Source organism: Bos mutus, chromosome 5 (assembly GCF_027580195.1).
Source record: "Bos mutus isolate GX-2022 chromosome 5, NWIPB_WYAK_1.1, whole genome shotgun sequence".
NCBI lineage: Eukaryota > Metazoa > Chordata > Mammalia > Artiodactyla > Bovidae > Bos > Bos mutus.
Genome location: NC_091621.1, coordinates 44,361,698 through 44,388,702, shown reverse-complemented (window position 1 = coordinate 44,388,702; position 27,005 = coordinate 44,361,698). Strand labels below are relative to the sequence as shown.

The window sequence follows — 27,005 nt, the reverse complement described above, 5'->3', positions numbered from 1 at the left end:
TCGCTCTTGAAACCCCCCAAACTGGCTTATTGTTAAAAATCACTGACTACAGTAGACTCAGGAATGAAAAAAAAAGGAAAAGAAGTCCCATTAGGAATCTAAGTTTCTGGGTTGTTTTTAACTTTGCGTCATAACTTAGATGAGAAGAGCTAGACAGTACTTCCACTGCTGCAGCAGTTTTCACTAGAGGAGTTCAAAGTGCTTACAAAAATAGCCTTTCAGGTAGCGGGACAGAAAACAATGCTGGCGATCATTCCTGCCCTGATTCTTACTTGCTGTTGTCTTAAGCAGGACTGCTAAGGCCCAGAAAGGTGACCCTGAAATGGGAAGCCTGTTTTTCTTTTCTAGCATCCTTGGAGGATAAGCGGAGTTAAAATAGAGATCCTGTATATAAACAAACTCTTCTCATGTTTTGTTAGAAGAAGGTGACAAGTATCACCACACTCCTGCACCCGTTTTTCGGTGTAGGGAAGAAGATAGGGTCCGCTGCCAACCAGCACAGGACCAAAAGGGCTTAAAGGGCTGTGCTGTACAAGGAACACCAGGGGGCAGCTCTGGGCTCTAGTTTGAGCCTGAGCGGGATCCGATTTTCCTCATCTCTGTTGCGCCTTAGATTGTAATGCCACTCATTGGCACATGTGGCTGAGAAGAGCTGTCTCTTCTGTCCTCTATCAGAAAGGCAATGATACTCTGCTAAGGAGTCACTCTCCCTTAAATTAAAATATTAGTTTTGTGCTTCTCCAATTCATGTTAAGAAGGCCTTTAGACTGAGAGGCAGTTATTTCTTAATTCTTAGACCAAGAAATCTCTTTTAGATCTAACATTTTTGTCCTTAGAATAAAATAATTATACTTGCATTCTTCATCACTTTGAACAAGGAGAGCCAGGATATCTGAAATCTGGAAACTCCCCAAGGTTATTTTTGAGAATGATACTCATATTTGCTTATGTTACCAAATTTGTCAGGTGATCAGACTTGAATTTAACCTCTTTCTATAGCTGTTCACCCTTTGATGGGAGCACTATGAGGCAATGAAATGTGCAAAAGAACAGGCAAAAGGAGGATGACCTACAAATGAAATAAATTATTTCTCAAAAGTAAGAGAGTAGGTTATGTAAAGTTTCAAAAGCTCCAGTCTGTGTGACAGCATTTTGCAGCAGAGCTTGGATGAGAGATAATGACCTTCTATTAGACCATCACAGGTCTGCAATATGGAAGTTGGTCCCCAAAGATCTGAAACCTAGAAATCTTGCTTTTTATATCAAGTCAGAATATACCTCCTCCAGGAACTCTTCTGGCTACCTTAACCCAGTCTAACCTGTCCTGCATGGTGTCTGTGTCTTACAGTCAAGTATGGGGTAATATTTACAGCAGGGAAGAATAATCAGCTACTTTCACTGTTATACTCACAGATCTGCACATAGGAATCGATACACAGAAGTATTTACTGGGTGTTCTGTGATACACAGGACATAGAAATCCCATAAAGTCCAATGTGTACTTAAAGATGTAAATGTGCTTTCACTTATAATGAAATGTACTTTCATTATAATCAAAGAAGAACTTAGCTTCATTTCATGAACAGAACAGTAGAGAGTTGATGACATTTCTAATAATTCTTCCTTGTGAACATTAGCTTAATATTCTCAGCAACCAAAGAACAAGAAAATATGCTTTCTTATTTTAACTCTTATACTACAGGTATCTATGTATAAAAGTGACAACTTAAGTTTCCAAGGATAATTACATAATTGGATCTCCTCTTCTGACCTCTAAGAGCTCAAATTACTCTATATTGTTTTTAATTATGATGAAATTATTTTTAAAGATCAGGTATACAAATATTACTTAAAGCTAGGATCTAGCAATCTATAAAGCTACTTTTTTCAATAGAAGTTTATATTTAGCAATTGATACAAATCTCATTGATGAAAAATTCCCACGTGTACTAATTCTTTCAGCATTTTTTGTCTTCTCTATAATGCCTGGAACATTAAATACTATAAATACTCATTAAATACCATAAAATCTGTCAAATAGCTTTTAACACATGGCAGAGGGAACATGGCTTTAATGGACAACTAGGTACTGACAATCAACAGAAATGCATGCATGTTTCATAGCATTACTACTGTGTGCCCTCAAAAATCTAATAGCACAGCACAGTCCTTAAATGAAGATTACTATGGAGGAGAGAAAAGCAAAGAACTACATTAAGTATTCCTTTGCCAACAGCATGAGCATTTCAGTGTTCTGGTCTTTGGTTTGAGGAAGAGTCTGAAGTCAGGGTCCCAGGACAAGCTAGGGCCTTATGTTCCCTCGCAAGTGAAGGTCTGAGCCTCTCACTGGAGCAGCACAGTGACAGTTGAGTCCATCTGCGTTGATGGTATTTAGTTCTTGTTTAACATTTTCTAAGGGTAGTCTCTCAAGTGGTGGCACACCCAAGGACCCAAACCAAGAAGTAGAAAACACATCCCTGTGGAAGGGCAACGTTCAGACGAAACGTCAATCCCTGACCCTGCTTATTACTGGGGGACTTACAATAAGCTCAGGCAAATTCACTCGTCCCTTCTTGCAGGTCTTGCACAAAAGGGCTGGGGGACTGCTGCCCAGGAACGGGTCATAAGCCCTCACCTCCGGCCCAACCAGAAATGGCCATGCTGTCGATGACTGGAGTCAACCAAAGGTGGGGTCATCCGTTACCAGAACTTTCCTTACTGAATGTCTACTGTTTCAAAGCCTGATTTTGGGTTCAAACTTGCGCCTGCCCTAATTATCTCATCTCAAAAAAACCTTTGTTAATGCTTTTCAAATAAAACTTTCTATTCAAAGGTCACCCATTCCAGATCCCTGCGTTCCTAAACAACTTGAAAGTTGACAAGTTTTGAAGGAATGAAACTGGGAGTCCAGGAAAGGAGAGGAAAGGGGGAGGAGCTAAAGGGAAGAGGTGTGGCCACCAGAAGGGCCCTGGTGTTCAGACTATTCACACAAGGTCCTTGTGAGTCAACTGGCCACAGCTGGTCAATGAGGGCTACCTCTGCCACTGGGTGGGACTGGCAGTAATGGGCTCCCAGACGGAGAAAGATTGTAGCAAGTGTCAACTGGGCATCTCTTTTTCAGGCTTTCTTTGGGTATCACTGGTTTCACTTTAGGAGATCTGGGACCCATCCTGGGGCATGGTGGAGGATCACAGGCTACTGAGTTGAGGCACAATGTTGCAATTATTGCCTTCAGTCAACAAAATGGATGATCAGCTCTATAACAAAACTATTGCTATTGCTAAGTCACTTCAGTCGTGTCCGACTCTGTGTGACCCCATAGACGGCAGCCCACCAGGCTCCCCTGTCCCTGGGATTCTCCAGGCAAGAACACTGGAGTGGGTTGCCATTTCCTTCTCCAATGCATGAAAGTGAAAAGTGAAAGTGAAGTTGCTCAGTCGTGTCTGACCCTCAGCGACCCCATGGACTGCAGCCTTCCAGGCTCTTCCATCCACGGGATTTTCCAGGCAAAAGTACTGGAGTGGGGTGCCATTGCCTTCTCCTAACAAAACTAGTACAACTTATTTAAAATATTTAACTAACCTCTTCTGAAAATAGTAGGAAGGTTGGGGAGGAGGGAAGAGCATTTTAACCCTATCTTCAATGACACCAGAGCCCCCTAAAATGCTAAGCCCTCTTCAATAGACTTTCTCCCTACTTACATTTAGCCTAAGCATAACAATGACCTAATTGCACACATTCTAAAATCTTTTATCTGTGGGAGAAAGACTTAGAATCCCAACTTTTTTTCCTTAATTCAAATAAATGTATGCTGCTGTGGAACGGACCTTCCTGCAGATGGTTTCAGGTGGGCTGCAGAAAGGTTCTATTGAGTAAACCAAACTGTGACTGTGCTACAGCAGAAATGCAAACGTCTTACAGAAAGCATTTGTCTGCGTAAACTAAAATCATAAAATCCCCAAGGCCAAGGGAGATGTTCATCCTCCTGGGCAGATGCGGGTGGCTTCATGGAACAGTGGCCAGGAACCCACAGATGAGAACGGAGTGACGCAGTACTGCTCTGGTACCTAGTTTCCCTGAGCAGTCTTGCTCTGTGTGGGTCATTCCAACAGTTTAATGTTTGATCTCTGCATATTTAAAAAATATCCTCTGGTTTGCTCTCCTGCATGTATTCAACATCTGAATTAAAGTGAGTTTTCTTGGTCTCGTTAAGTATAACAGACCTCTCTGATTACCACCGGACAACTATTACCATCAACAGCCAGTTGTCCATTTGATTTTAGGAAACTGACTATGTGTGTGCTCATGCACATACATGTGCCCACACACAAAAATTTTTTAAACCAAGAGAGACAGCAAAAAGGCACCAAAAGAGGAAGGCTTATTTCTCAGTTGGCAGGGTGACAGCACCTTGCACTGTTTGGATTTGGGTGGAGTATTGCCCAAGCAGGTAACAGCAGGGGTTGAGAAATTTCAGATGAATTAGCTGATAGTCATCTATCATTGTACCTGGTTGTTATTTTAGCAGTGTTACAACAGGGGACCAGAGAGCATGGGCAGAGGGGTAGGGGATGAGGAGGAAAGCTTTGCTATCAGACAGAGGCTGCCAGTCCTTATGGGACTGGGCTGAGAACAACAAGGTGCAATAAGAGGAATCAGAATAGAAAGAAAAGCATTTCTTTTCCCAGGGTCATGCCAAATTCTGTTCCGTCCCCATTTCCAGGCCTACCGTCCCAGCTTCCAGCCCCTTCTCAGCTGCTTTCTCAGCGACTCCAAGGCCACGGTCCCCACCTGGCCCACACCCCTATCCAGCACTCTCCCTGTCTGTGGCCTCTGCTTTTCAGTGAGTCTGTGGGTGACAATTCCCCTTCTTTGCACCTGGTGATTCTCCCTATTAAATCAACAGCCCAGAAAGCCGCCCCAAGTGCTACAGGTAAGCCAGGCCAAATGAGAATAGCCAATGTTAACATGGTCTGCGATGGCATGTTGTTGGGGGTGGGGCCAGTATTAATATGATGAGGCAGCTTAATGTGAGTCCCCTTCGCACAGGGCAGGTGCGGGGGAGAGAGAGTGGAGGATCAAGACAGCAGCTGCATCACAGAATTCGTGTTTGAATGATCTTCCCACCATGTGATCAGTTCTAGCATGCTTCAACAGTTTCCACTGGCATGCAGAAGGATCAGCTGCTCTTAGTATCTTACCCTCATCCCTTCAAATCGTGATAAGGCTCTTAAGGGTCTCAAAGCTCTTAGGGTCCTAAGGGACTTTATGGCACCTAGTTCCGAGTAGCCCAGGGCATTAGCTATAAGGCTGACTAAAGAGACCTACACGGAAACAGAAGAGAAAAACAAAAACAAAACAAAGGAAACAAAAGATAAAACAGCAACAACAACAAAAAAGAAACAGAGGATCCAGAGTGTTAGAATAAAACCCCTAGCCCTGATTACACAGACTGGGCCCCGCCCCCCCGGAAGAGGAAGTGCGTTACACCAGCTGCCTACTTCAACTTGGACTCAAACGACCTGGAAGGAAAGGTGGTTGAGGCAGAAGAAAAAAAAACAAAGGGAAGAGAACGTCGAGAGAGGGCAGAAGAACAAACATACAAACTGGCAAAGGGAAGAGGCTGACGGGATAGGGGGAATGAGGAAGTTCCATTGGAAGGAGAGGAGCCTGAACAGATGACAAAAACCTTACCCTCGCCCTTTACAGTCTCTGCAGGTCCCAGAAGTTCCCATTAAATTAAGCCAGACAAATTTAATGGTACCTATGGAAAAGAATACAGATAAATACACACACTCCACACAGGCTGCCCCCGCCTCAGCTCATTCACCACGGACTTCCAACAAGGACAAGCTCTCTGACTCCTGGTTGACAAGAAACCATTTGTTTGAGAATTGGATCAGTTACTACATCAACAAGGAAACAGATTCAATGAGTACCATAGTAGGCTTTGCAGTTCCCAACAAGAAAAGGACCAAATGAAGAAACTTCTTGACAGAACTTTGGCTCCATGGGAACTCAAGTGACTCTCTCACTTTTAACTGCAACAATCCTTCCATCTTTTTAACTAGAATCACAGCTCTTTCATGGTCATGAGAACTTGGGTAGGTCTGGACAACTGAATCCATATTTTCCCTTATAATTCCCATACTTTCTCTCCACAAAGCCCCAAAAGAACTGGCCTCAGGTCTAACCTTTCTAGGAAAATCTTCTCTTATTCTTATCATCAGGATAACGGCTGGAAGCCTTCTTGGATGAATTTTTTATTTACAGATAAGGAAACTGAGACCCACACACAAGAATTTGCCCAGTATCAACACTGGCAGTTCTGCAGCCAGGATTAAAGGCCCAAACTCCTGATTCCCAGGCAGAACTCTTTCTTCCACAGACAGGCCAACACCCCCACTGGCTGGGTGACAAAAACCCCAAGAAAGGATTATGGTATCTGCACAATTTGGAGCTGCGTATATTGCCACACTGGGGAGAAGTAGTCTGGTGTCTAGGCCTGGAGTCACAGTCAAATGCTTTCCTGCTTTTACAGAGGCAAACCCACCTTATTCTACCAGAGCTCGCAGAGTGGCTATCCCACAGATCCCTTAACTACACGGAGGGCTGCCTGGGCCTAACCTGAGAGACACAGAGCTCTTCAGGGGGAAGACGACTGGAAATATCTTTAGTTAGACTGTTTGGGCTCTGGGTTTCTTAGAGAAGTATTTCCCTTATACTGCACCACAAGTCTGGGATAGGTTAAGATGCTCTCATCAACAATTCTTAAATTCCCTGTACTGGGAAGTAATGATTATAGGTTGGCTTAGCCTAAACTGATGGTATTTTAAAGCAAATTTAGAGGCAAAAAAAGAGAAACAATCCACAATTTGGTTCTTGGTTACATTTGATGCTTTTAAACTCTAGCTGAGGGAATTACTTCTCAAGATTCTGTATCTCTGAACTGTACAAAAAGTTTTTTCTTTTTAAAAACAAAGATATTTATAATTAAGCAGCAGGCTGGCAGGGGTAGAAGTAGCATGTCAATGGCCTAGTGAGGGTCAGGGATGAGTAGGCTCAGAGGTTTCAGAGTTTAAAGCAGTGTGAACCTTTGGCTATGCCTGTCCTAATAATCCATGAATGGAGACCTCTTCCCTGGAGGCCCAGGCAGTAGCCAAAGCAAGTCTGGAATGAACTGCTGCCCTATTCGGCTACTCAGGTTCTTTGAAGGGTAGATGGCTCAGAGTGTAATTTCTGTGCAAAACAACAGCCTCAAAAGCTTTATCTAGAACACAGCAGTACCAGCCAATCATTTTCCCTCCATCCATCATTGACAGTAAGAATCCACATGGAGTTGTCTTTTGTCTACGACTGCCAGGCGCGTCCAACTCTCAACCCTGAAGCATCTAACACTGTCTCATATTCTTAAGTGAGACCTGAATGGGTACATCTGAAGGTAAGCTACTTTAACCAAATACTCGAGGTCAAAATACCCAAATCAATTCTGCATAACTATGCCAGGTAAAGATTACAGAAAACTAAGCTTCATATAAGGCTTTTTTCTGATGATAAATAGGCCCAAAGTGGGGAAAAGGGTGGAGGAGGTATAGATGCCAATTCAGAGGCTGGCTGTAAATGCTGCTGAGATGGTCTGCTATTCAACTGACCAATCTAACCAAGATCTCCTCCCAAAACAGCATCGGCAAGCGTCCTATCTGAGTCGTTAGTGGTAATTTTATAATCTGCTGAGTCTCCATGTTAAACACTCACTGGACATAATCAGAACATTGCTTAAAAGAATTAAGGAAAGAATAAAACCTGAAAAAGAAAAGGAACTGAGGGCAAGTAAAAATCCAGGCTATCTGTGGCTGCAGGCATAGAAGAAAAGGGAGACACTGCGTGACTTTTTTAAAATGACATGAACATTTCCAAATGCAGAGTGTTTTCAGTAGTGAATTCAGGATGAGGTGAATCGTCTCTGCAAGTTCCCATCCCTGGAACAGATATGCTGGCTAATCTCTGGATCTGCTGGGGATAAATTTCCCTGGGAAAAGATGATGAAATTCTCTTCCAGGACACAATCTCCAGGGCAGCCAAGGACCTGGGCAGAAGAAAATGTTGTCTCCGGGAACTCATGTGGCTTATAAACAAAGAAAGTTAATCTTGGAAGTTGTCTAGATCATCTCCATGATTCTAAAAAGTACTCTTAGAGGCTCCAAGAGGCAATGAGGAAGACTGAAAATCCATTAGAGGAACAAACAAGGTGATGGATAACAGGTTCCGGCGTCGAGTCACTGGTGGATGAGACGGGAGGGAAGAGAGTCTCTCAGGGAGGCTGCTAAATGAGGGCCGAAAATTCACACCTGCTGGATGTTCTAAACGCCAAAGGGCCCAGACTTTTTATGTAAAAGGACAGCAAAGCCTCTGATGGTTCCAGCTGTCCAGGTGTCAGTCTAAGCCTTATTCTCCATCCATAACTCGCACAGTGCAGCCAGGGCACAGACTGGAGCTACCACCCCTGCCCCGACTCTGGCATACTCTGCTTCCCCACACCTGGCAGGAGGTTTTGTGCTGTGGGTGTTGAATAAACATTTGATCCATGAAGAATAAAGGCACTGCTCTGTCTGAGAGAAAACTGAGCGAGACCTGTTCCCAGAATGCTGGATTTCCACAAGCCTGGAATGAGACAAGAGTGGCCTGGACAGCTAAGGTGAGCTTCCCAAGGGCCAGGGCCATCCCTCCCTGTCCCCTGTGACTCCCTATGGCTCCTGGGACAATTCTACACGGAGAATGGTATTTTGTTGATTTCTGTTTATTAGTTACTCGTCCAGAAGTGTTTCAGGAGCCAGAGTCAGGTCTCATGGCAATGGAAGAATCCAGCAACTCCCCAAAGTTAGGGGGATTTAAGGATTATTGTCAGCGGGCTCCATGTCTTTCTCATGTCTTTCGCTTCCCTGTCACTTAGTATAAAGAGTGCTGAAAGTATTTGCTAAATACATAGAGACCTGCAGAACGGTTACTTCTTCTATAATAGCAGCGGAATGTGGGGTACTTGATTGCCCACCCAGAGGGAAGAGGAGGGGAGTGGCACAGGTTAGGGTGAACAGGAGGCAGGTCAAGGTGGGGAAGGTCTGTGCTGAATCACAGCTTCCCTAGGGCTGCTGGAAGTGTGGGAGTGGACGTAACCATCTTGAGTTTCTGGAACATCTAGAAGACAAGGGGCCCCTAGGTCTCCCGCGAGGGTCCACCTGACTCTAAGCGGTCCTGAGGAGTCACAGTGAAATAAGGCCCCAGGGAACTTCCACTGTCCTGTAGGAAGAAAACTGGCCTGTGTCACCTCAGGTCTCTGGGTTTAATCCCAAACCCATTCCTCACCTCCTAGAACTCATGCTTCCCATCTGTGGGAGGAGGCAGAGGCCCTTCCGTCACAAGCTGCCACCTCTGGCTAGAGGCGCTCATGCCCGCCACCCTGGGGCAAGACCTCCCTCTTCACTCTAAGGGCAGTGACCTCCTCACCCCACTGGAGCACAGTGACAGCTCTCGGAAGGAGTAGAGGATGCTGTGTTGGGAAAGGAGTGCATTAACCCAGCAGAGATCACCCTGGTGCGGAGTGCCTGGTGCCTCTGACTTCTGTGCTGCTTCGTGCCAGCCCAGAGGGGCTCCGTAGGCAGTTCACCAATGAAACCTATTTTAAAAGGACCAACCCAGCCGCCAAACACTCCCCTTCTCCACCCTCAGAAGGAAGTGAAGCCACCTTTGTCCCTGCTCCTGAAATTCCCATTCATTCTCATTCAAATGCTGATTTGACTAGAAGAAAAAAGCTTCAGTGATCAGACAGAATAAGAAGCACTCATCATAGTTAGAAAGCCCAATAAGGAACAGTTCCTGGTGGAGTGAGAAATAGTTATAGGTGACGTGGCTTCAGCCTGAAAAATAACACAGCAGGTAAAGACCACTGAGCCATGGAGATGGTCTTGAAACCTGGAGAAAAAAAGGATTTTTTAAGTTTGATCACCACTGTGGAAACAGCCATGTGTGGGAAGGAGTGGGAGTCGGGGGAGGGTTTCTTTTGGGTTCTTTCCTCTCTTTGGCAGATTTGTTCGGATGAGTCTGGTATGAAGACTTGAGATGGATGGGAGTGTACCTGGGCATGGTCAGCAGGAGAGTCTACTTAGATCCCACCCAGCCCACCCCGTCCTCTCAGCCCTCTCCTGGCAGCAGCAGGACAACACTGCTGGTCTGGGGCCAGAACCTTCCTGTTCCCAGTCTAATAACAAAGCTTGGACACCAGTGATTCCTCTTCCCATTCCTAATCTCAGAAACTTCTAGGTGAAACCACTAATGAACTGGTGACTTAGGCCCTGGAGCAAATGCGGGGACTTCAGCGTCGCTTCCCAAGTCACCACCTGAGTGCTCCGAAGGGAACTTTACCCAAACCTCCTATCGGCCTAACCACTGGGCCCCAGGCAACACTAGCCAGTAGAGGAAGGACAGTCCCTGTCTTTGTTTTCCTGCTGGCAGCGGAGAGAAGGAGAAAGCAGGACACGTACAGCCACGATGAGGAAGTCCAGCCAGCACCAGGCATTGGTGAAGAACTTGACGAAGCCGTAGGCTGTCCACTTGAGCAACATCTCCAGGATGAAGATGTAGGTGAAGACTTTATCAGCATACTCCAGGATGGTACGGATGGTCTTCCTCTGCTCGATGTAGATGTCCTCGAAGGCCTGGAAGAGAGGCAGCAGCTGCCTATAGCGCCTACCGGGAAATGAGCAACACGGAAGTACCACCCCCACCCCCGCAACCCCCGGCAGCCTTCCCACCTGTGCTGGCGGGTCATCAGCTCCCCGTCTCCCTTCACTCTGTCCCTTGCTACACATGGCTTTTCTTTGTAAAAAACTTTTCTTGAGATGTAATTTTCATACCTCATAATTCAGCTACTTAAAGTTTACAGCGCAATAGCTCTTAATGCATTCAGAGTCATATATTCATCACCTCAGTCGAATTTAGAATATTTTCATTACCCTCCAAAGAAACCCCACACCCTCCAGCTGTCACCGTCTAGTCTCCCGATCTCCTCCTAGTCCTGGCAACCACCAATCTGCTTTCTGTCTCCAGAGACCAGCTCCTTCTGGACATTTTGTATAAACTGAATCATATAACATGTGGTCCTTTGTGAATCAGGGGTTTAGGGAAGTAAGGGAAGTTGCTTTGAATGAGGCAAGCTAAGCAGTGAAGATACTTGGTCATTCGTATTCTTATCCTGATGAAAAGGGGGCCTTGGGCTCAAGAGGGATCATGCTGAGGTCTAGGATGAAGATACAGACAAGTGTGAATTCTAATCCCCAGGACTCAAAACACCAGCCCGAAGCACCGGAGTAGATCGTTACTCTTGGTCTACAGCCAGACTGTGTTGTTTGAGAAACTGGGCTCAGGCCACCCAGTCTTTCCTGCTGGTCTCTATACCCCTGCCCAGTCAATCCCCCAGCAGATTCTCCCCAGACCTCACCAGGGCACCACTGCTGAGTAGAATCATGAAGATGATGAAGGTCTCGAACCAGTTGTGCTCCACGATGAGGAAGCAGGTTTTCCGCAGGATCCACCAAGACTTGCCCAGTCCCTCCTCAATGTTGACCTGGCAGCACTTAAATCTCTGGACACAACCTGGCACCGGCGGGAGAGGCAGATCAGACTGTGGGACGTGCCCCGCCCAGAGCGCCCAGGCCCCCCAGGTGCTGCCCCACCACACAGCACAACAGGAGTTCAGCGGCTGACTCAGAATCTTTGACTCAGAAGTGGAGGGGTGGTGGGGCTGAAGCTATGCTGCCAGGCAGCCAGGGCAAGGCCCTCTGGTGATGGGAAGATATCCTATAAAGAAGCAGTGAGCGGGAGGAGAAGAGGGTAGTCAGGAGGCAGACACGGTGGAAGTCTTGGGGCTGATGTTGAGAAAAATGGACAAAGAAAAGTTTGAGAATAAAAACTTGTTACAGCTGAGCATCCAATGGGGAAAATGGTATCAGCCTCCCTGAAACTGATGAGGCAGGGAACAAAGTTCCTGCAGATACCCACAGAGCCCCCTTCTCCCCGGCCAACCACGGACCCTAGCATAAACGTTGTCTGCAAGCCATGCAAGTGCTACATGCCATCCGCTCTCCTGGCCCCCTTTCACCTTCCGTGAAGCAGGCATCTGGATCCAAGTACTCCTCAGGCTGCTCCACAGGGACTTCTTCTACTTCTGGTTTGATGTCAATGGTGCTTCCTTCAGAGGAGCTGGTGTCGTCCAGTTTCTAGATACATAAGGAGAAAGGAGAGAAGCATTGCTATAGCAGCGCGTCTGCTCTATGCTGACTACACTGCCTTTGGTACTGATGACACAGCAGCTACAATTCAGGCTAGAAACTCATCATCATGCAATTCACCATGGGCTGACAATTATCACAGGGCCTGCAGAACCTGTCAGGAGGGCGTACAACATCATAGCCTGCTCGCGGATGACGGGGGTCCATCCTAAGTAGAAGGTGCCTATAGCTGGTCTCAGTGGTACAGCTCAGACAGATTGATGGCAGGGAAGTACTCGAGGGTTTCCTCCAGCCCCTGATCCAGATGACTCAGAAGCAAGAGGGACAATCTTAGGAATCTAGCTCGTCTGGGGTGGGTAGAATTGGTTCTCAAAGTTGAAAGTAAAGTGAAAGTCCCTCAGTTTTGTCCAACTCTTTGTGTCCCCATGGACTGTAGCCTACCAGGCTCCTCTGTCCACAGAATTCTCCAGGCCAGAATACTGGAGTGGGTGGCCATTCCCTTCTCCAGGGGATCTTCCTAACCCAGGGATTGAATCCAGTTCTCCTGCACTGCAGGCGGATTCTTTACTGAGTCGTCAGGGAAGCCCAAAAGTTCAAAGTTGAGAGTTGGCTATTCCAAAATCTCTCTGCCAGGCCCATGGCTGGACCAGTCCCAAGGCTGATCATTTGTTCCTACACAGGATCAAGACAGGTTTCTCAGCTGGGACCTTACATCTTTGCTGCCTTCAGGATCCGACTCGCTGCTGACGTCCTCGGTGTTTAGGTTCTCAAAATCGGACTCGCCGACGGCGATGGGCACTCGCACAGTCAGGTTGGGATTGTTGATGAAGGACATGTGGTCCTCGTCGATGATGTACTTCTCCACGCTGCTGCCGATGCCGCTGGTGGTGCCATTGCCATTCTTCTGGAAGTCACCGTTCCGGTGGATGTCGGCGCCGGTGTGGTTGGCGATGCAGTTGGCTTTCTTCTCGTACAGCTCGTCCAGAGGTTTCACTTCGTCGGCCTCGCGCTGCTTGAAATGGGCCTGCATGAAGGCGTGCACTTTCAGTTTGATCCACGCCACGCCCTTCTTGATCCGGATCACGGAGATTTGCAGGTTGTTCATTTCTCCATCATCGTCTGTGGCTGCCAGGTTGTCAGCACTGAAGGAGCTCAGAAGCAAGGCCAGAAACAGGTTCAGTACCTGCACCAGGAGCATTAGGAAAATGGCGAGTGAATGGAGAATGGTGTTGGGTACAGTTATCCACTCAACTAGGGCTGTAAACTGCAAGCTCACAGGCTTACGTAAAAGACTCCAGAGTTTCTACTGTGTTCTGTTTGACTCACGTAGTGTTTTAAGTGCTCGTGTCACTATGTGGACATTTTGTTTGGTTTTGGTTGTAATACAAGGAGTTTAGTACTCCTTTTTTTGGTTCTTTTATAGTGCTATTCACATATATATGTACTTCAAAACATATTGCTTTTCTTATAATCAGAACAAGCAAAGGTTGTACCCATTTTGGGAGAAAATTCTCCAAAAATACAAACAAATACAAAAATACAAAAAATACAAAAAGGTGGGCATGGATTATTGAGAAGGATCAAAGAATGCCTAGACGCCACGTGTTCTTCAGCAGCAGGTGTCCTGGAGGACCCAGGTTAGAAAAAAACTAGGCTTGGAGAACCAGACTTTCATGTAACAAATCTCGAAGGTGGAACTGAAATATATTCCATGTTATCCTATTTTAAGAATTGATTTTCTTTGTTTTCCTAACATTTATCAAAATTAAGTAGCTCTAGCAAGAGGGTGATGGTGACTTTGGGGTTCTATATCTAAGTGTCAGGCCATTAGAAACAAGTTCATTTATTTTTCTTTTCTTAACCACACTGGGCATTAAGATTAATTTATTTTTATTAAGACTTACTTTTGAAAAGTGGGAGAGATGTTCACTTCTTGATTTACACTTGGCCCTTACTTTGTCATACTTCTGAAGAAGAGTAAGGCTTACATTTTAGGTGGAAATAATCATATGTACAAGGTGGGGGAAACAGAAACAATATATGAACTCTACGTATCTGGGTTACCTTGGCCATTTGCAGCATTACAGAGGAATACAGTCAGTTAAGTGGGGGTCAGCTGATGAGGGCTTTGAAGGCCAGGCTGAAATATTTGAATTTTAATTGGATCCACTATTGGTCCTTGAGTAAAGGAGTCACAGATGATGACAGAGATTTGAGAAAGTCATTCCTACTAGGTACACATGTGGTAGGCTGGGAGGAGGGGTTGGGAGTTAGGAAGCTGTTCCTTGCATGAGTTGATAAGGGTCTGGATCAGGCTATAGGAACCTCAAACCTTAGCAAGCAGAAGAATCTCCTGGAGTGGGATGCTTGTTAAAAACGAGCATCTCCTTGGTCTCACCAGAAAGATTCTGATTCAGTAGATCTGGTGTAGGTCCTGGGACTTGGCCTTTTTTAATGAGTGAAACTCAAGGTGACTGTAACGAAGATGGTCTTCCTTGGACTTTTAGAAATACCAGATGGGTTGTAGAAATGGAAAGGAAGGGGCAGATCTCAGAAATACTACAAAGAAAGATGCATATATAGAAATGCTAAGAAGAAAGATATGAGAGACATCAGATTCCTAGAGATGACATGGGCAGAAGGACTGAGCCACGGGGGAACTGGGAACAGTGTCATCACAGGCAGAAATAATAGTGGATTTTGTCATGTGCTCAGGTGTCTGTAGCCAGTCATGGGAAGATGTCCCTGAGACTACCGAGGACAGGAGACTAGAGCAATGGGAGGTCAGGGCTGGTGATGTTGACTCTACAATGGATAGGAGCTGCAGGCAGCAGCTGTCTCCACTGAAGGAGTGGGAAGACTGGAGGGACCAGGACTGAGGGGAGATGGCTGGGAGTGGAGAATGGGAGTGACTAAGAAACATTACATTGCCTGTTTTTATAGGTCCAATGAGAGACTAGGGTGGGCAAGGCTGGTTCAGAGGTTGATGAGTAGGAATGCCCTACTGGCATATGCTTCTCTATGGCAGAAAAAGGAAGAAAACCACTCTCGGTGAGCTTATAAGGGGTCATCTGAGTGTGTCTTCTTCCAACCCTCCTTCTTGTACACTTGCAGGCAGGCTCTGGCCTGATTTGAAAGATGAGTGCTTCTCAAACTATAATGTGTATGTGGATCACCTGGGAATCATGTTAAAAATGCAGATACTAAAAAAAAAAAATTGCAGATACTGATTGTGGGGAGTGGCCTAGGATTCTGACTCTCTAGTACACCCTTGAACGTTCTCACTGCTGCTAGTTCTTGGATGACACTTTGAGAAACAAGGTGTTAATTTCTGTTGGTGAACATTCTATTTCCAGAGGCAAGTGACAGCAGGTGGACAGAGTGAAGTAAGGAAGTGATTTGAAATTTATAAACATCAGATAAAATCCTAGGATGGCTTAGATCCATGGTTCTCAAAGAAGGGCAATTTTGCCCCCTGAGGACAGTCGGTAATGTCTGGAGACATCTTTGGTTTTTACAACTTGGGCTGGGGGTCACTACTGGCCAGTAAAGAGCAGATGCCAGGGATACTGCAAACACCTTACAATACACAGGACAGTTCCACAACAAACAATTATCCAGCCCAAAAGATCAGGCTGAGAAGTTCTGAGGTTTTTTTAATAGTAGAAAGACCACAGACTTTGAAGTCAAGGATCTAATACAAGCCCTGACGTTTATTAGCTGCGGGACTTTGGAAAAGTGCCTTAACTGCTGAATTTTGTTTCCACAGTTATGAAAAGGTTGACAGGTTGTGAGGCTCATGACCCATTAGGCCTCTGAAAACAGCAGTCTCTTTTCCTTTGTACCTTAGGGTTCTTGGGCCAAGAAAGAATAAAGACCAACAGAGACATGGAAGGACTAAGTAGACTGGGCTTCTGGGTCAAGGGTCAAATGCTCAGAGCAAAGAAAAAAAGATGTACAAGTTAGTACTAACCACCAAGTTGCCAATAACCATGACCATCATGAAGACAATGAGGCACATGGCCTGGCCAGCCACCTCCATGCAGTCCCACATGGTCTCGATCCATTCCCCGCACAACACTCGAAAGACAATGAGGAAAGAATGGAAAAAGTCATGCATGTGCCAGCGAGGGAGTTCACAGTCCTGGTTGATCTTGCAGACACATTCTTTGTAGCTCTTTCCAAAGAGCTGCATCCCCACCACAGCAAAGATGAAGACAATGATGGCCAGCACAAGGGTCAGGTTGCCCAGGGCACCCACTGAATTTCCAATAATCTTGATCAGCATGTTCAGGGTGGGCCAGGATTTGGCCAATTTGAAGACTCGGAGCTACGGAAAAGAAACCCAAACAAAACCCAAATGAAATTCAATTAATTTATTCTTATCACATGGCTACAATAAAAACATACAAAATTAGTAAGATCATTACATTTACTGAGCACCCTTGGGAAATTCTCAGGGTTTTCTAACAGTATCTTAAAACTGAGAGAAACTGAGGAACAGATAAAGGAAAACTAATTAACTGCAAAATAAGTGAAAGACTTAGAACTAAGAACCAAGAATACTGCTTCTAGTCCCTAAATTAGTCTCTAGGTCAATCCACCTTTTAAAAATCCATACATGAACATATCCTTTTCCTACTGATTTTCCCTTGACTTCTCAGCAGTCATATTAAGGAAAATGTGATTTGTAGTGAACCGAAAGATCAGCTTGGTAAGGACAGTGAGAATAAATCATCTGTCTCTTTAAAAAAGCAAGCATTTAAAAATTCTACATATCTCTCTTTTTGCCTGCCAATAAATAGGTAATGGTTGATATGAAACTTTGTGACATGCTTAGACTAACTGGGAGGAAAAGCAGTTTCGAAGGGGCAGTTCTAATACAGCAAAGGCCTTATGAAAAGGGACTACACTGATATTAATTCAGAGGGCAGAACTTTTGGTATCTGTTAATCAGAAAATTTCTGTATTCTGTGATGAATGATTATAAGGTCTTGGCTAGCCAGCTGAGAATTATAATAAAGCCCATGAACAGAGATCACCATCGTATGTCTTAAGTTAATAACTACACATGTAGTAGTATGTGTAACAGGATGTTAACAGGAATTCTCGTAGAAGGCAACCATGCTGATTTGGACATTTTTTTTCCCCTACTGAAAATCTGAGTTTTGTCTGAGAGTTCAAGATTTACCAGGTGATGCTCTGTACGTAATCTGGGTCTCTCACAGTTTTCCACCATTCTGACTGGCTGTTAATTTATTCAGAGTATTAGTGATAATGCTTCTATCACTTAATTCTTCATATCTTCTAAATAACAAGAACTACTCTCAAAAAGTCTACTGTTGGCTGGATCCTAACCAAAGACCAGTAAGCAGAAGTTCCAGAAATGTGACAGATGTTATTTGTGACTTGGATTGAATGAGATTTCTGTTTTATAAACAAGTTTCATTCTAATCCAATTCTCTTTCTTAGATAAGCTGAATATCCTTAAATCCTTTCAGTTATCAGTGCTTAGGTATTTTCCCAATAAGAGAAACAAATCTAAGCCATTTCTGATGCTCTGTCTGACTGGGATACCCTCAAGGTAACTCAGCTTCTCAAGGGACTCAATCAGGATATCACTCATGCCTATGCTTCATAGGAAGCTATTCTGAGGATATTGTTAACTATTAATACATTCAGAGGCATTTTAGTAATTTGAACACTAATTTCTTCAAATACATTAAAAAAATCCTTCTTAGCTAAAGATCTGTGTTCAACAACTAATTTCAATATAACTTAAAAAAACATTATTTTATTCTCATTTTCTGGAAGGGGTCACCATGATAGAAGAAATGAGCCATCTTTGGAAAAGGGAGAAATATTTGCCATTTCAGGGAGATGTTCAGATAAAGAAATGGGCTCACGAGCAAATTCAAATCAGACCTCAGAATAGCTCTTGTGAATCCTTCTTCATCTTTTAGATTAACCATTATTTTCTGAGGAACTTCATAAAATTGATTTATGTTTGTTGACTGATTAAAAAAAACCTACTTTCTAGATTAGGTAACCAGCAGAAAAGTTTTTCAATATTTTAGTTGATAAACCAATAAACAGTCAACTGAAACTGGGAGCAGGATACAGCTAAGAATTTTGTAAAATCATCAGATTAACTTATACAAAATTCTTCCTACTAGCTACAAGACAGGAAATGTAAAAAAGAAATTGGAGAAATATGGAATACCAATCGGAAAGATCGCAGCACCGAAAGCCCCTCCACGTCTGCTAGACTCAGTTCCATTAAACTGAGGGAGACAATAAATCCATCAAAAATGTTCCAACCTTCTTGGAAATAATAGTAGGGATCCATGGCTATGAGCTTCAGGAACATTTCCGCTGTGAAAATTCCAGTGAAAACCTAAAGAGGGGGAAGGCAGGGGTAAGAAAAAGAAATAATAGAAAGAAAACACCTCTATCATTATCTTTGAATATGGCAAGTCCAAGAAGCCACAAGCATCAGCCTTCACTAAATTCTGCTTCTGAGGACATCAATACCTGGATGTCCCCTAACAACTCTACCTGATGCAGGAAAGTCTTATTTTCCTCTTGAATGAAGAGGAAACGTTCCCATCTGTGTTGCTGGAACTACCCAATTCATATTGTTCAAGAGGACAGTTAAAAAATTATTCTAAGCAATCAGGAATATCACACAAGTGATTCGTAAAGGGTCAGCAGTCACTTGAATGTGTATGCCACATTTGGGTACTGACCAAAAAAAAATCACTCACTATGTTCTAATTATATTAGAAAAATACAGCATTCTTCCTGATTTAACATTATGTGTCTCCTTGACTGTAGACATATACTACAGAGCTTCTTTTAAATGGTAAAAGCAACAGAAGAACATTGCTTAAAGTATGCAAAATATTAGAGAAATAGTCTCACTGCCTTGCATACAATTATTATTTTAATGTACTCCTTTTTTTTCAAATGCATAAAAATATTTTGTCAGAGTTTAAAACCACAGACTATATAATATCTTGGCTTTTCACTTATCTTGATTTATCATGACTCATTTCACTTGACACACTTTTTTCACTATCATGACCCATTCATGTTGCAACACAGTCTTCCTAGCTCCCACTTTCATTGCTTGTATAATATTCTATTGGTTAAATACATCCTCAAAGAATTTTCTCATTGTTGGAGACTCTGTTGGTGCTTCCTTTGGCTTTTTTCAATATGATATTCAAGGATGTAATCATTGTTCTAGATTTGGAGCTTACTGGGTACGAGAATGATTTCTTCTCTCTGCTGCCTGACTCACTCCCACCTTTCTGCCTTTCAGAGCACCGTGTTTCCCCAGTGCCTTCTGTATCCTGAGGGCCTTAGTAGCATAACATGTAGGCAGAAAGCAAAATCCCATGACCACCAGTTTTGACAAGATCAATACTCTCATTCTAGGCTAACCACATAATATCTATTACTGAATATCCTGTTTTTAGAGGAGAGGACTTTATATGCATCAGATTTAAAATTCATAATAAGTTAATAATTGTAACCACATGGCTACCAAGTTTACATATGAAGGGGCTTGAGAAAATCTTCAGAGATATGGTCTGAGGTCAGAATTTAAAATAGTGAAAAATACTTAGATTATACTTGTGGTTTGGAAATACACTGAATTAATGTACACCAAAAACAAAACAGAATGACTTGATGAAAATAAAACAAAATGGATAAGTGGTTTGGAAATTTTTGGTTTCCATATACATTTCTAAGCTTTCCCTATCCTGGGTCGGAAAGATCCGCTAGAGAAGGGACAGGCTAGCCACTCCAGTATTCTTGGGCTCCCCTTATGGCTCAGCTGGTAAAAAATCCACCTGCAATGCGGGAGACTTGGGTTTGATCCCTGGGTTGGGAAGATCTCCTGCAGAAGGGAAAGGCTACACACTCCAGTATTTTGGCCTAGAGAATTCCATGGACTGTACAGTCCATGGGGTGGCAAAGAGTCAGACATGACTGAGTGACTTTCACTTCCCAGGTGGCTCAGTGGTAAAGAACCTGCCCGTCAATGCAAGAGACGCAGGTTTGATCCCTGGGTTGCGAAAATCCCCTGGAGAAGAAAATGGCAACCCATTCTAGTACTCTTGCCTGGAGAATCCCATGGACAGAGGAGCCTGGTGGGCTACAGTCCACAGGGTTGCAAAGAGTTGAACACAGTTGAACGACTGAGCACACTCGCATGCACTTTTTTAAACTGGCTTGCATCGGCTCTGACAGCCACACCAAGCTGCCCTCCTGCACAGATGCCCTGCTTGGGCCCTGGCACCTGACACCAAACCCCTCCATGTGGATGGGGCTTTCGAACCGGATCTTTTGAGGGGAAGGAGTATGGAAGGAAGTGCAAAAGGTTCACCTGACACCTAAGTTTAATTTCTGAGATTCTGACCAAAAAAGGAAAAACAAGTTGTTTTTTCCTCCTTCACCAAATACACGTGAATGTTATGGTTTCTTAACTGCAGCTTAAACTTAAGTTTTCAGCTGAAAGGAATCCTTTTCATATTGTCATTTTTCTTTCTCTGTGTCCCTGTAGTCTCTTATGTATACCTCTTTTTAAAGGGAGAGAGGACTCCATGCCCCTTGAAAGGGTCTTAGGGACCCCAGGGATCCCTGGCTATATCGAGAGCAGCTACACTAGAACATAAATTCTGAGGTGAATATTGGATGACATTCACAAAAGTGACGTTTATATACAGTTGTTGATGGCATCAAAGGGATAACCTTGAATTTGCTTTTCTCCATTTTTCAAAACAGCTAACAGCTACAAATTTATATTTACCCAAACTCCAAACAAGGGCAGCCCACTGTGTAGGCTGAAGGCATGAAGCAACATGCCTCTGTCACAGGCATTTCTTTTTTTTCCTTTTTTAATGTTTATTTATTTATTTATTTGGCTGTGCCAGGTCTTAGTTGCAGCATCAGGGTATCTTTTTTTTTTTTTTAGTTGTGGCATGCAGTATCTAGTTCACTGCCTGACTAAAGGATTGTACCAGGACTCCCTGCATTGGGAGTGTGAAGTCTTTGCCACAGAACCACCAGGGAAGTCCCTATCACAGGTGTTTCTACCAGGCCTCTGGAGGCCCAGCCTCCCGTTAAAAGGCAGCACCACAGAACTGCATCTTCTCTCAGGAACCAGCATTCCCACAGGATAGCTGTTCTGAGGTTCATCACCCTGTGCTGTTACTGAGCACTTTCTGTGCATTCACCAAGAACCAAGGGGACAGCAGATTCAGTTTCCACTTAGTGCGCGTTAAGTGGGTTAATGTTTCTATGTAGAGAAACCTCTGATGGGCTGACGCTAAGGGCAGCACAGACCAGACAGTCAGCGCCTGAGCAGGGTCAGGAATGGTGCCCCAGCATGGGGTGTCCAAGCCCAAGCAGGATGTAGACAGCTTCTGGGTGGGGAAGCCTGGGATGGGGTGAGGAGGAGTCCTTGCAGGGGAAGGCCCACTCTGAGGTGTCTGAGTTCAAGTGGCAGGAGAAATAAGGCTGTGTGGAGGCCACCTGGCCAGGGAGGATGGGGCCTGAGAAGTGTGAGGAGGGGTCCAAGCAGAGGACACGGGGACTCAGGGTCTGACCAGGGGGAGGGGACCCCCATGTTGCAAGAGGTAACAGTGGCTTTTTCTTTTTTTTAATGAAATAATATACTAAGGATAGTGGTAACCAGGTTTCTTTTTGTTGGAGAAGGAATTATAAACATAGAAAGAAGAAAAACAGAATGAGTCCTGTAATGCTAGGTTAAAGTAAGTGGTGAGCCCTGTACAGAGAGGGCCCAGCTGTGCATATTGCTCCAACAGATGCTGACTTGTAAATGTCAATTTCCAATAAAACAATCAAGAGTTGCTTGAAAAATGGCAGACTCCAGGCCTGAGACAGGAAAAAAAATATAAAAGTTAGCCTGGAATATTTCTGAAAAAACAAGGAGGCAATGAGGACATGTTGACAGGACATGTTGAAAGGACATGAACGCTACCTTGCAGGGACTCCCACTGCCAAATCAGGAATGGTTTGCACATCTACGCACAGGATAATAATGGGTTAAAACCCATTGAATAAAATGGAAAACCGGGAGTCCACACAGATATAATAAAGGAACAAATCAAAAGTTTAATGAAAAGCAGGAAATTTAGATAGTTTCAAAGTGTCTTTCTCATAAACAGTTATTAATTATAAACAGAATAAGAGTAACTGTACACGGCAGAACCTCAATCAAGTGACCAAGGGACCAAGGGCAGAAATGGGACACGTGGAAATCACGTGCCACCTGGTAGACGCAATGAGAAAACAACAGCCTCACCTGGGCGACAGTCTTGCCAAATGCATGGCCTGAGTCTAATCAGGAGGAGGCATCAGACAAAGCCAGATCGAGGGAATTCTACAAAATAACTGGTCAGCCATCTTCACAGGTATCAAGATCATAGAAGTTAAAGAAAGACTGAGGAGCTCTCTCAGGATGAAGAAGGTTAAAGAGATATGATAGCTAAACTCAAGAGTAACTCTGGAATGTCATTTGTTTGGGTATAAAGACATTATTGGGCTTATAAGCAAAATTTGAATGGGCCTGAGAATTTGATGGTAATGTACATGGTGATTTCCTGATGTTGGCAGTTATATCCTGGTTCTGTAGGAGAATGTACTTGTCTATAAAAGTACACTACAGGGACTTCCCCAGTAGGCCAGTGGCTGAGACTCTGTGCTCCCAGTGCAGGGGGCCCAGGTCTGACCCCTGGTCAGGGAACTAGACCCCTCAACTGAAGAAACAAAAAAAAAGATCCTGCATGCTGCAACACAGACTGACGATTTTAGGCGCTGCAACTAAGATCTGGCCCAGCCAAATACACAATAGATAAATAAATAAAAATAAATAAATAATTAAAAAAAACCACACATTACAGTATTCAGGGGTGACAGGCTTCATCAGCAACTTACTCTCAAGACAGTTTTTTACACTGCACTTGAAACTTTTCTGGAAGACTGAGACTGTTTAAAAAACTACCTATAAACTCACTATTGTGTTCAAATGGTTACCAAAACAACAACAAAATGGCAGGAAAAGAATGATTACATTTACCTACTAAACAATACAAAAGTCACGTAGCCTCCCTGGGTTCAATTCCCTCTATAAACATGGGGGCTGGATGGAACTATCTTTATGCTTCCTCCTACTACGAAAAGTTTTTCTTAGGGAGAGGCTGGAAGAGACAGGGATTGCTAATTTATAGAATGCTGTTCTTATCTTCCCTCAAAAACATCCAAGGACACACACAACAGTGTACATCTGTGTACAAACACAGCCCAATTCACCATCCCAGCTGTGGGAAGAGCCTCTCTGTCCAACCACCAGAGAAGGCCCTAGTCTGCCTCACGAGCTAGCTCATCCATCTTTTCTCGTTGTTCTCTTACTCTCAGGTTCAGGCAAAGGCTGTATCCACGTCTCCACATCTTTGAAAACTCTCCTACTGAACTACATGTACACAATTCCTAGGTATGGAGAGTACTTTTCACTATTTCCAAAACTTCTGTATGGGTTCTCGTTTTACCCTCTCAAATACTGATGACATGGTATTACTCTCAGTTTATAGATGCAAAACATTTCTGGACAGCAATCAATGGCTTATTCACAGCTAATATGTCCACACTAGTAAAGTAAGGCTCAAAATTCTCCAAGCCAGGCTTCAGCAATACGTGAACCGTGAACTTCCAGATGTTCAAGCTGGTTTTAGAAAAGGCAGAGGAACCAGAGATCAAATTGCCAACATCTGCTGGATCATGGAAAAAGCAAGAGAGTTCCAGAAAAACATCTACTTCTGCTTTATTGACTATGCCAAAGCCTTTGACTGTGTGGATCACAATAAACTGGAAAATTCTGAAAGATATGGGAATACCAGACCACCTGACCTGCCTCTTGAGAAACCTGTATGCAGGTCAGGAAGCAACAGTTAGAACTGGACATGGAACAACAGACTGGTTCCAAATAGGAAAAGGACTATGTCAAGGCTGTATATTGTCACCCTGCTTATTTAACTTATATGCAGAGTACATCATGAGAAACGCTGGGCTGGAAGAAGTACAAGCTGGAATCAAGACTTTCGGGAGAAATATCAATAACCTCAGATATGCAGATGACACCACCCTTATGGCAGAAAGTGAAGAAAACTAAAGAGCCTCTTGATGAAAGTGAAAGAGGACAGTGAAAAAGTTGGCTTAAAGCTTAACAGTCAGAAAACTAAGATCATGGCATCCGGACGGTCCCATCACTTCACGGCAGATAGATGGGGAAACAGTGGAAACAGTGGCTGACCTTATTTTTGGGGGCTCCAAAATCACTGCAGATGGTGACTGCAGCCATGAAATTAAAAGACGCTTACTCCTTGGAAGGAAAGTTATGAGCAACCTAGATAGCATATTAAAAAGCAGAGATATTACTTTGTCATCAAAGGTGTGTCTAGTCAAGGCTATGGTTTTTCCAGTAGTCATGTATGGATGTGAGAGATGGACTATAAAGAAAGCTGAGCACCAAAGAATTGATGCTTTTGAACTGTGGTGTTGGAGAAGACTCGAGATCCAACCAGTCCATCCTAAAGGAGATCAGTCCTGGGTGTTCACTGGAAGGACTGATGTTGAAGCTGAAACTCCAGTACTCTGGCCACCTGATGTTGGGAAAGATTGAAGGCAGGAGAAGAAGGGTACGACAGAGGATGAGATGGTTGGATGGCATCACTGATTCAATGGACATGAGTTTGGGTAGACTCCAGGAGTTGGTGATGGACAGGGAGGCCTGGCGTGCTGCAGTTCATAGGGTCCCAAAGGAGTTAGACATGACTGAGCAACTGAACTGACTGAAATACGTCCAAACCAGAGCTCCTGATTTTAAACTCCACCCTGTTCCTTGTTCAGTCATCCCCATTATCCCCTTGGTTACCCAATGCCCTCAGTCTAGATACCCTTCCTGATATCTCTCCCTCCCTGAGTCCAAAGTATCCTGGACCATTCATTGCTCTCTGCCTCCACTGCTCCTCGTACATCACTTCTCCCTTGAAGACTCTGCCCCTGGAGTGCTCTCCCATTTTAGAGCTTGGACTGGTTGGCTTGGCTCCCTGGACATCAACTGTTGACCTTCTCCTTTCTCCCTTTCCTTCATTGATGATTCTGAGCAAAGTTGTTTGAATGCTCACAACTCTAATTTCAGTGTGACCCTAAATCTCTAGGTTTTCAAGAAGGAAAAAATGATGTTATTTCCTGGCCCAGTCTGAGGCAATTCTGTTGGTAGTAAGTGAAAAGGCCTCTCAAAATCCCTTGAAAATCAAGGACCAATTCTTCCAAAAGCAAGTAAAAGCAAAGACTTTAGAAAAAAAAAAAAACTATAGAAAATATCCCACCACTATCAATAACAAAGTTGATCAAGTAATATCTCTCATTACATAACCATTGGGCAATAACATAAAGAGCGTATCTATATGATGCTGTTGATTGGCTCCAAAATGCTGCTTGATGGCCAAGCCCCAGAAGTCAGTCAATCACACAATGAGCTGACCCTCGGGCACCTTTCAGAGCAGGTTAACAGATGTCCTGGGTAGTCTATGGGGGTGTCCTGCTTCAAGACTACAGGTATTTCACTGAACTGCCCATCACAGTGGTGGGCTGGAAGTGCATCACTGACTCAGTCATGGACATCAGAAAGATTACAGTAGCATCCTGGATATGTACTAGGGAATACAATCAGCTGTGACAACTAACCAGATAAGGGATCCCTTTTGCCATGTATGTATTCTAGAATTAGAAGTCAAAATGATATCACTATTATAATGCACTGATAGAGTATTAAGACTTAAGGTAGAAACTGTGTGTGTGTATGAGAGAAAGAGAGAGAGGGAGAGAGAGAAACAATTACCATGCAGTGATCATGCACAAATTACATGGTAACAACTAGAATGGTATGCCTATGGTGCAATTTCTAAGGAATAGTGAGGCCAGATGACCTAGAGGATTCTTTCCAATTAATTTTTTACTATCAAAATTTAATCAACTCCTGATTTTTATACTAAAGAAGATAATCCCCAAATCACAACTACTTGACTTCTGAATACACTGTATAAAACTGCATACTTATCATCTAAATAATATAAATTAAATTTATGACTTGAGCCAACATTAAAATAAATTTGGCACAGATCAACTAATGGTTAGAAACTGGCTGATAGCTCAGAAGTTGGACTGGGTGGGAAGACCAGCGTAGAATTTAAAATTTCCTGTAGATAGTCCCCCTATGAATAATGAAGACATGACAGTGTGGGAAAATTTATCATTACATGTAACATACTAAAAGACCTCCCCTATTTGGTGGTTGTTACTGAAGGTGAAAGGGGTAGTGATTTGCTGGAGTCATACAGAATTAAAGTGAGAAGCAGAGAGAGAAAGACATCCGCAAGTCCTTGGCTGAGGTTGCTGAAACCAACCCACTGCACCATGCCTCCCATTCTGTCACCGGGGTTGGATGCCTGCCAAGAGCTCCTAAATGACGTCTTCAAAGTTCTGCAGAAAGAGAAAATAGCCAAGGGATCACAACAGCTAGCAGAAGCGGCTGGGGCTGCGGCATATGTGGGAGCATTTGTCTTCCAATTAACTATTACTTTCTTTTTGACTAAACTCCAGTTCTCAGTATCAGAAAAAAAATATTACCCA

At 43.8% G+C, this 27,005-nt stretch overlaps 1 protein-coding gene across 2 annotated transcripts in view; it reads right to left on the bottom strand.

Moving 5' to 3' along the window:
• The window catches only part of SCN8A (sodium voltage-gated channel alpha subunit 8), a 123,845-nt gene that overhangs the window by 16,673 nt on the left and 80,167 nt on the right, over positions 1–27,005 (bottom strand). The window contains exons 14-20 of one of the 2 annotated variants that reach the window (XM_005908705.2): positions 18,505–18,678; positions 16,255–16,611; positions 12,994–13,464; positions 12,152–12,269; positions 11,492–11,646; positions 10,536–10,709; positions 5,202–5,324 (exon numbers count right to left, since the gene is read on the bottom strand). In XM_005908705.2, coding sequence (XP_005908767.2) covers positions 5,202–5,324; positions 10,536–10,709; positions 11,492–11,646; positions 12,152–12,269; positions 12,994–13,464; positions 16,255–16,611; positions 18,505–18,678 — 1,572 coding nt within the window. The remainder of the gene's footprint in view (positions 1–5,201; positions 5,325–10,535; positions 10,710–11,491; positions 11,647–12,151; positions 12,270–12,993; positions 13,465–16,254; positions 16,612–18,504; positions 18,679–27,005) is intronic. The other variant, XM_070370822.1, reaches the window with a different exon arrangement.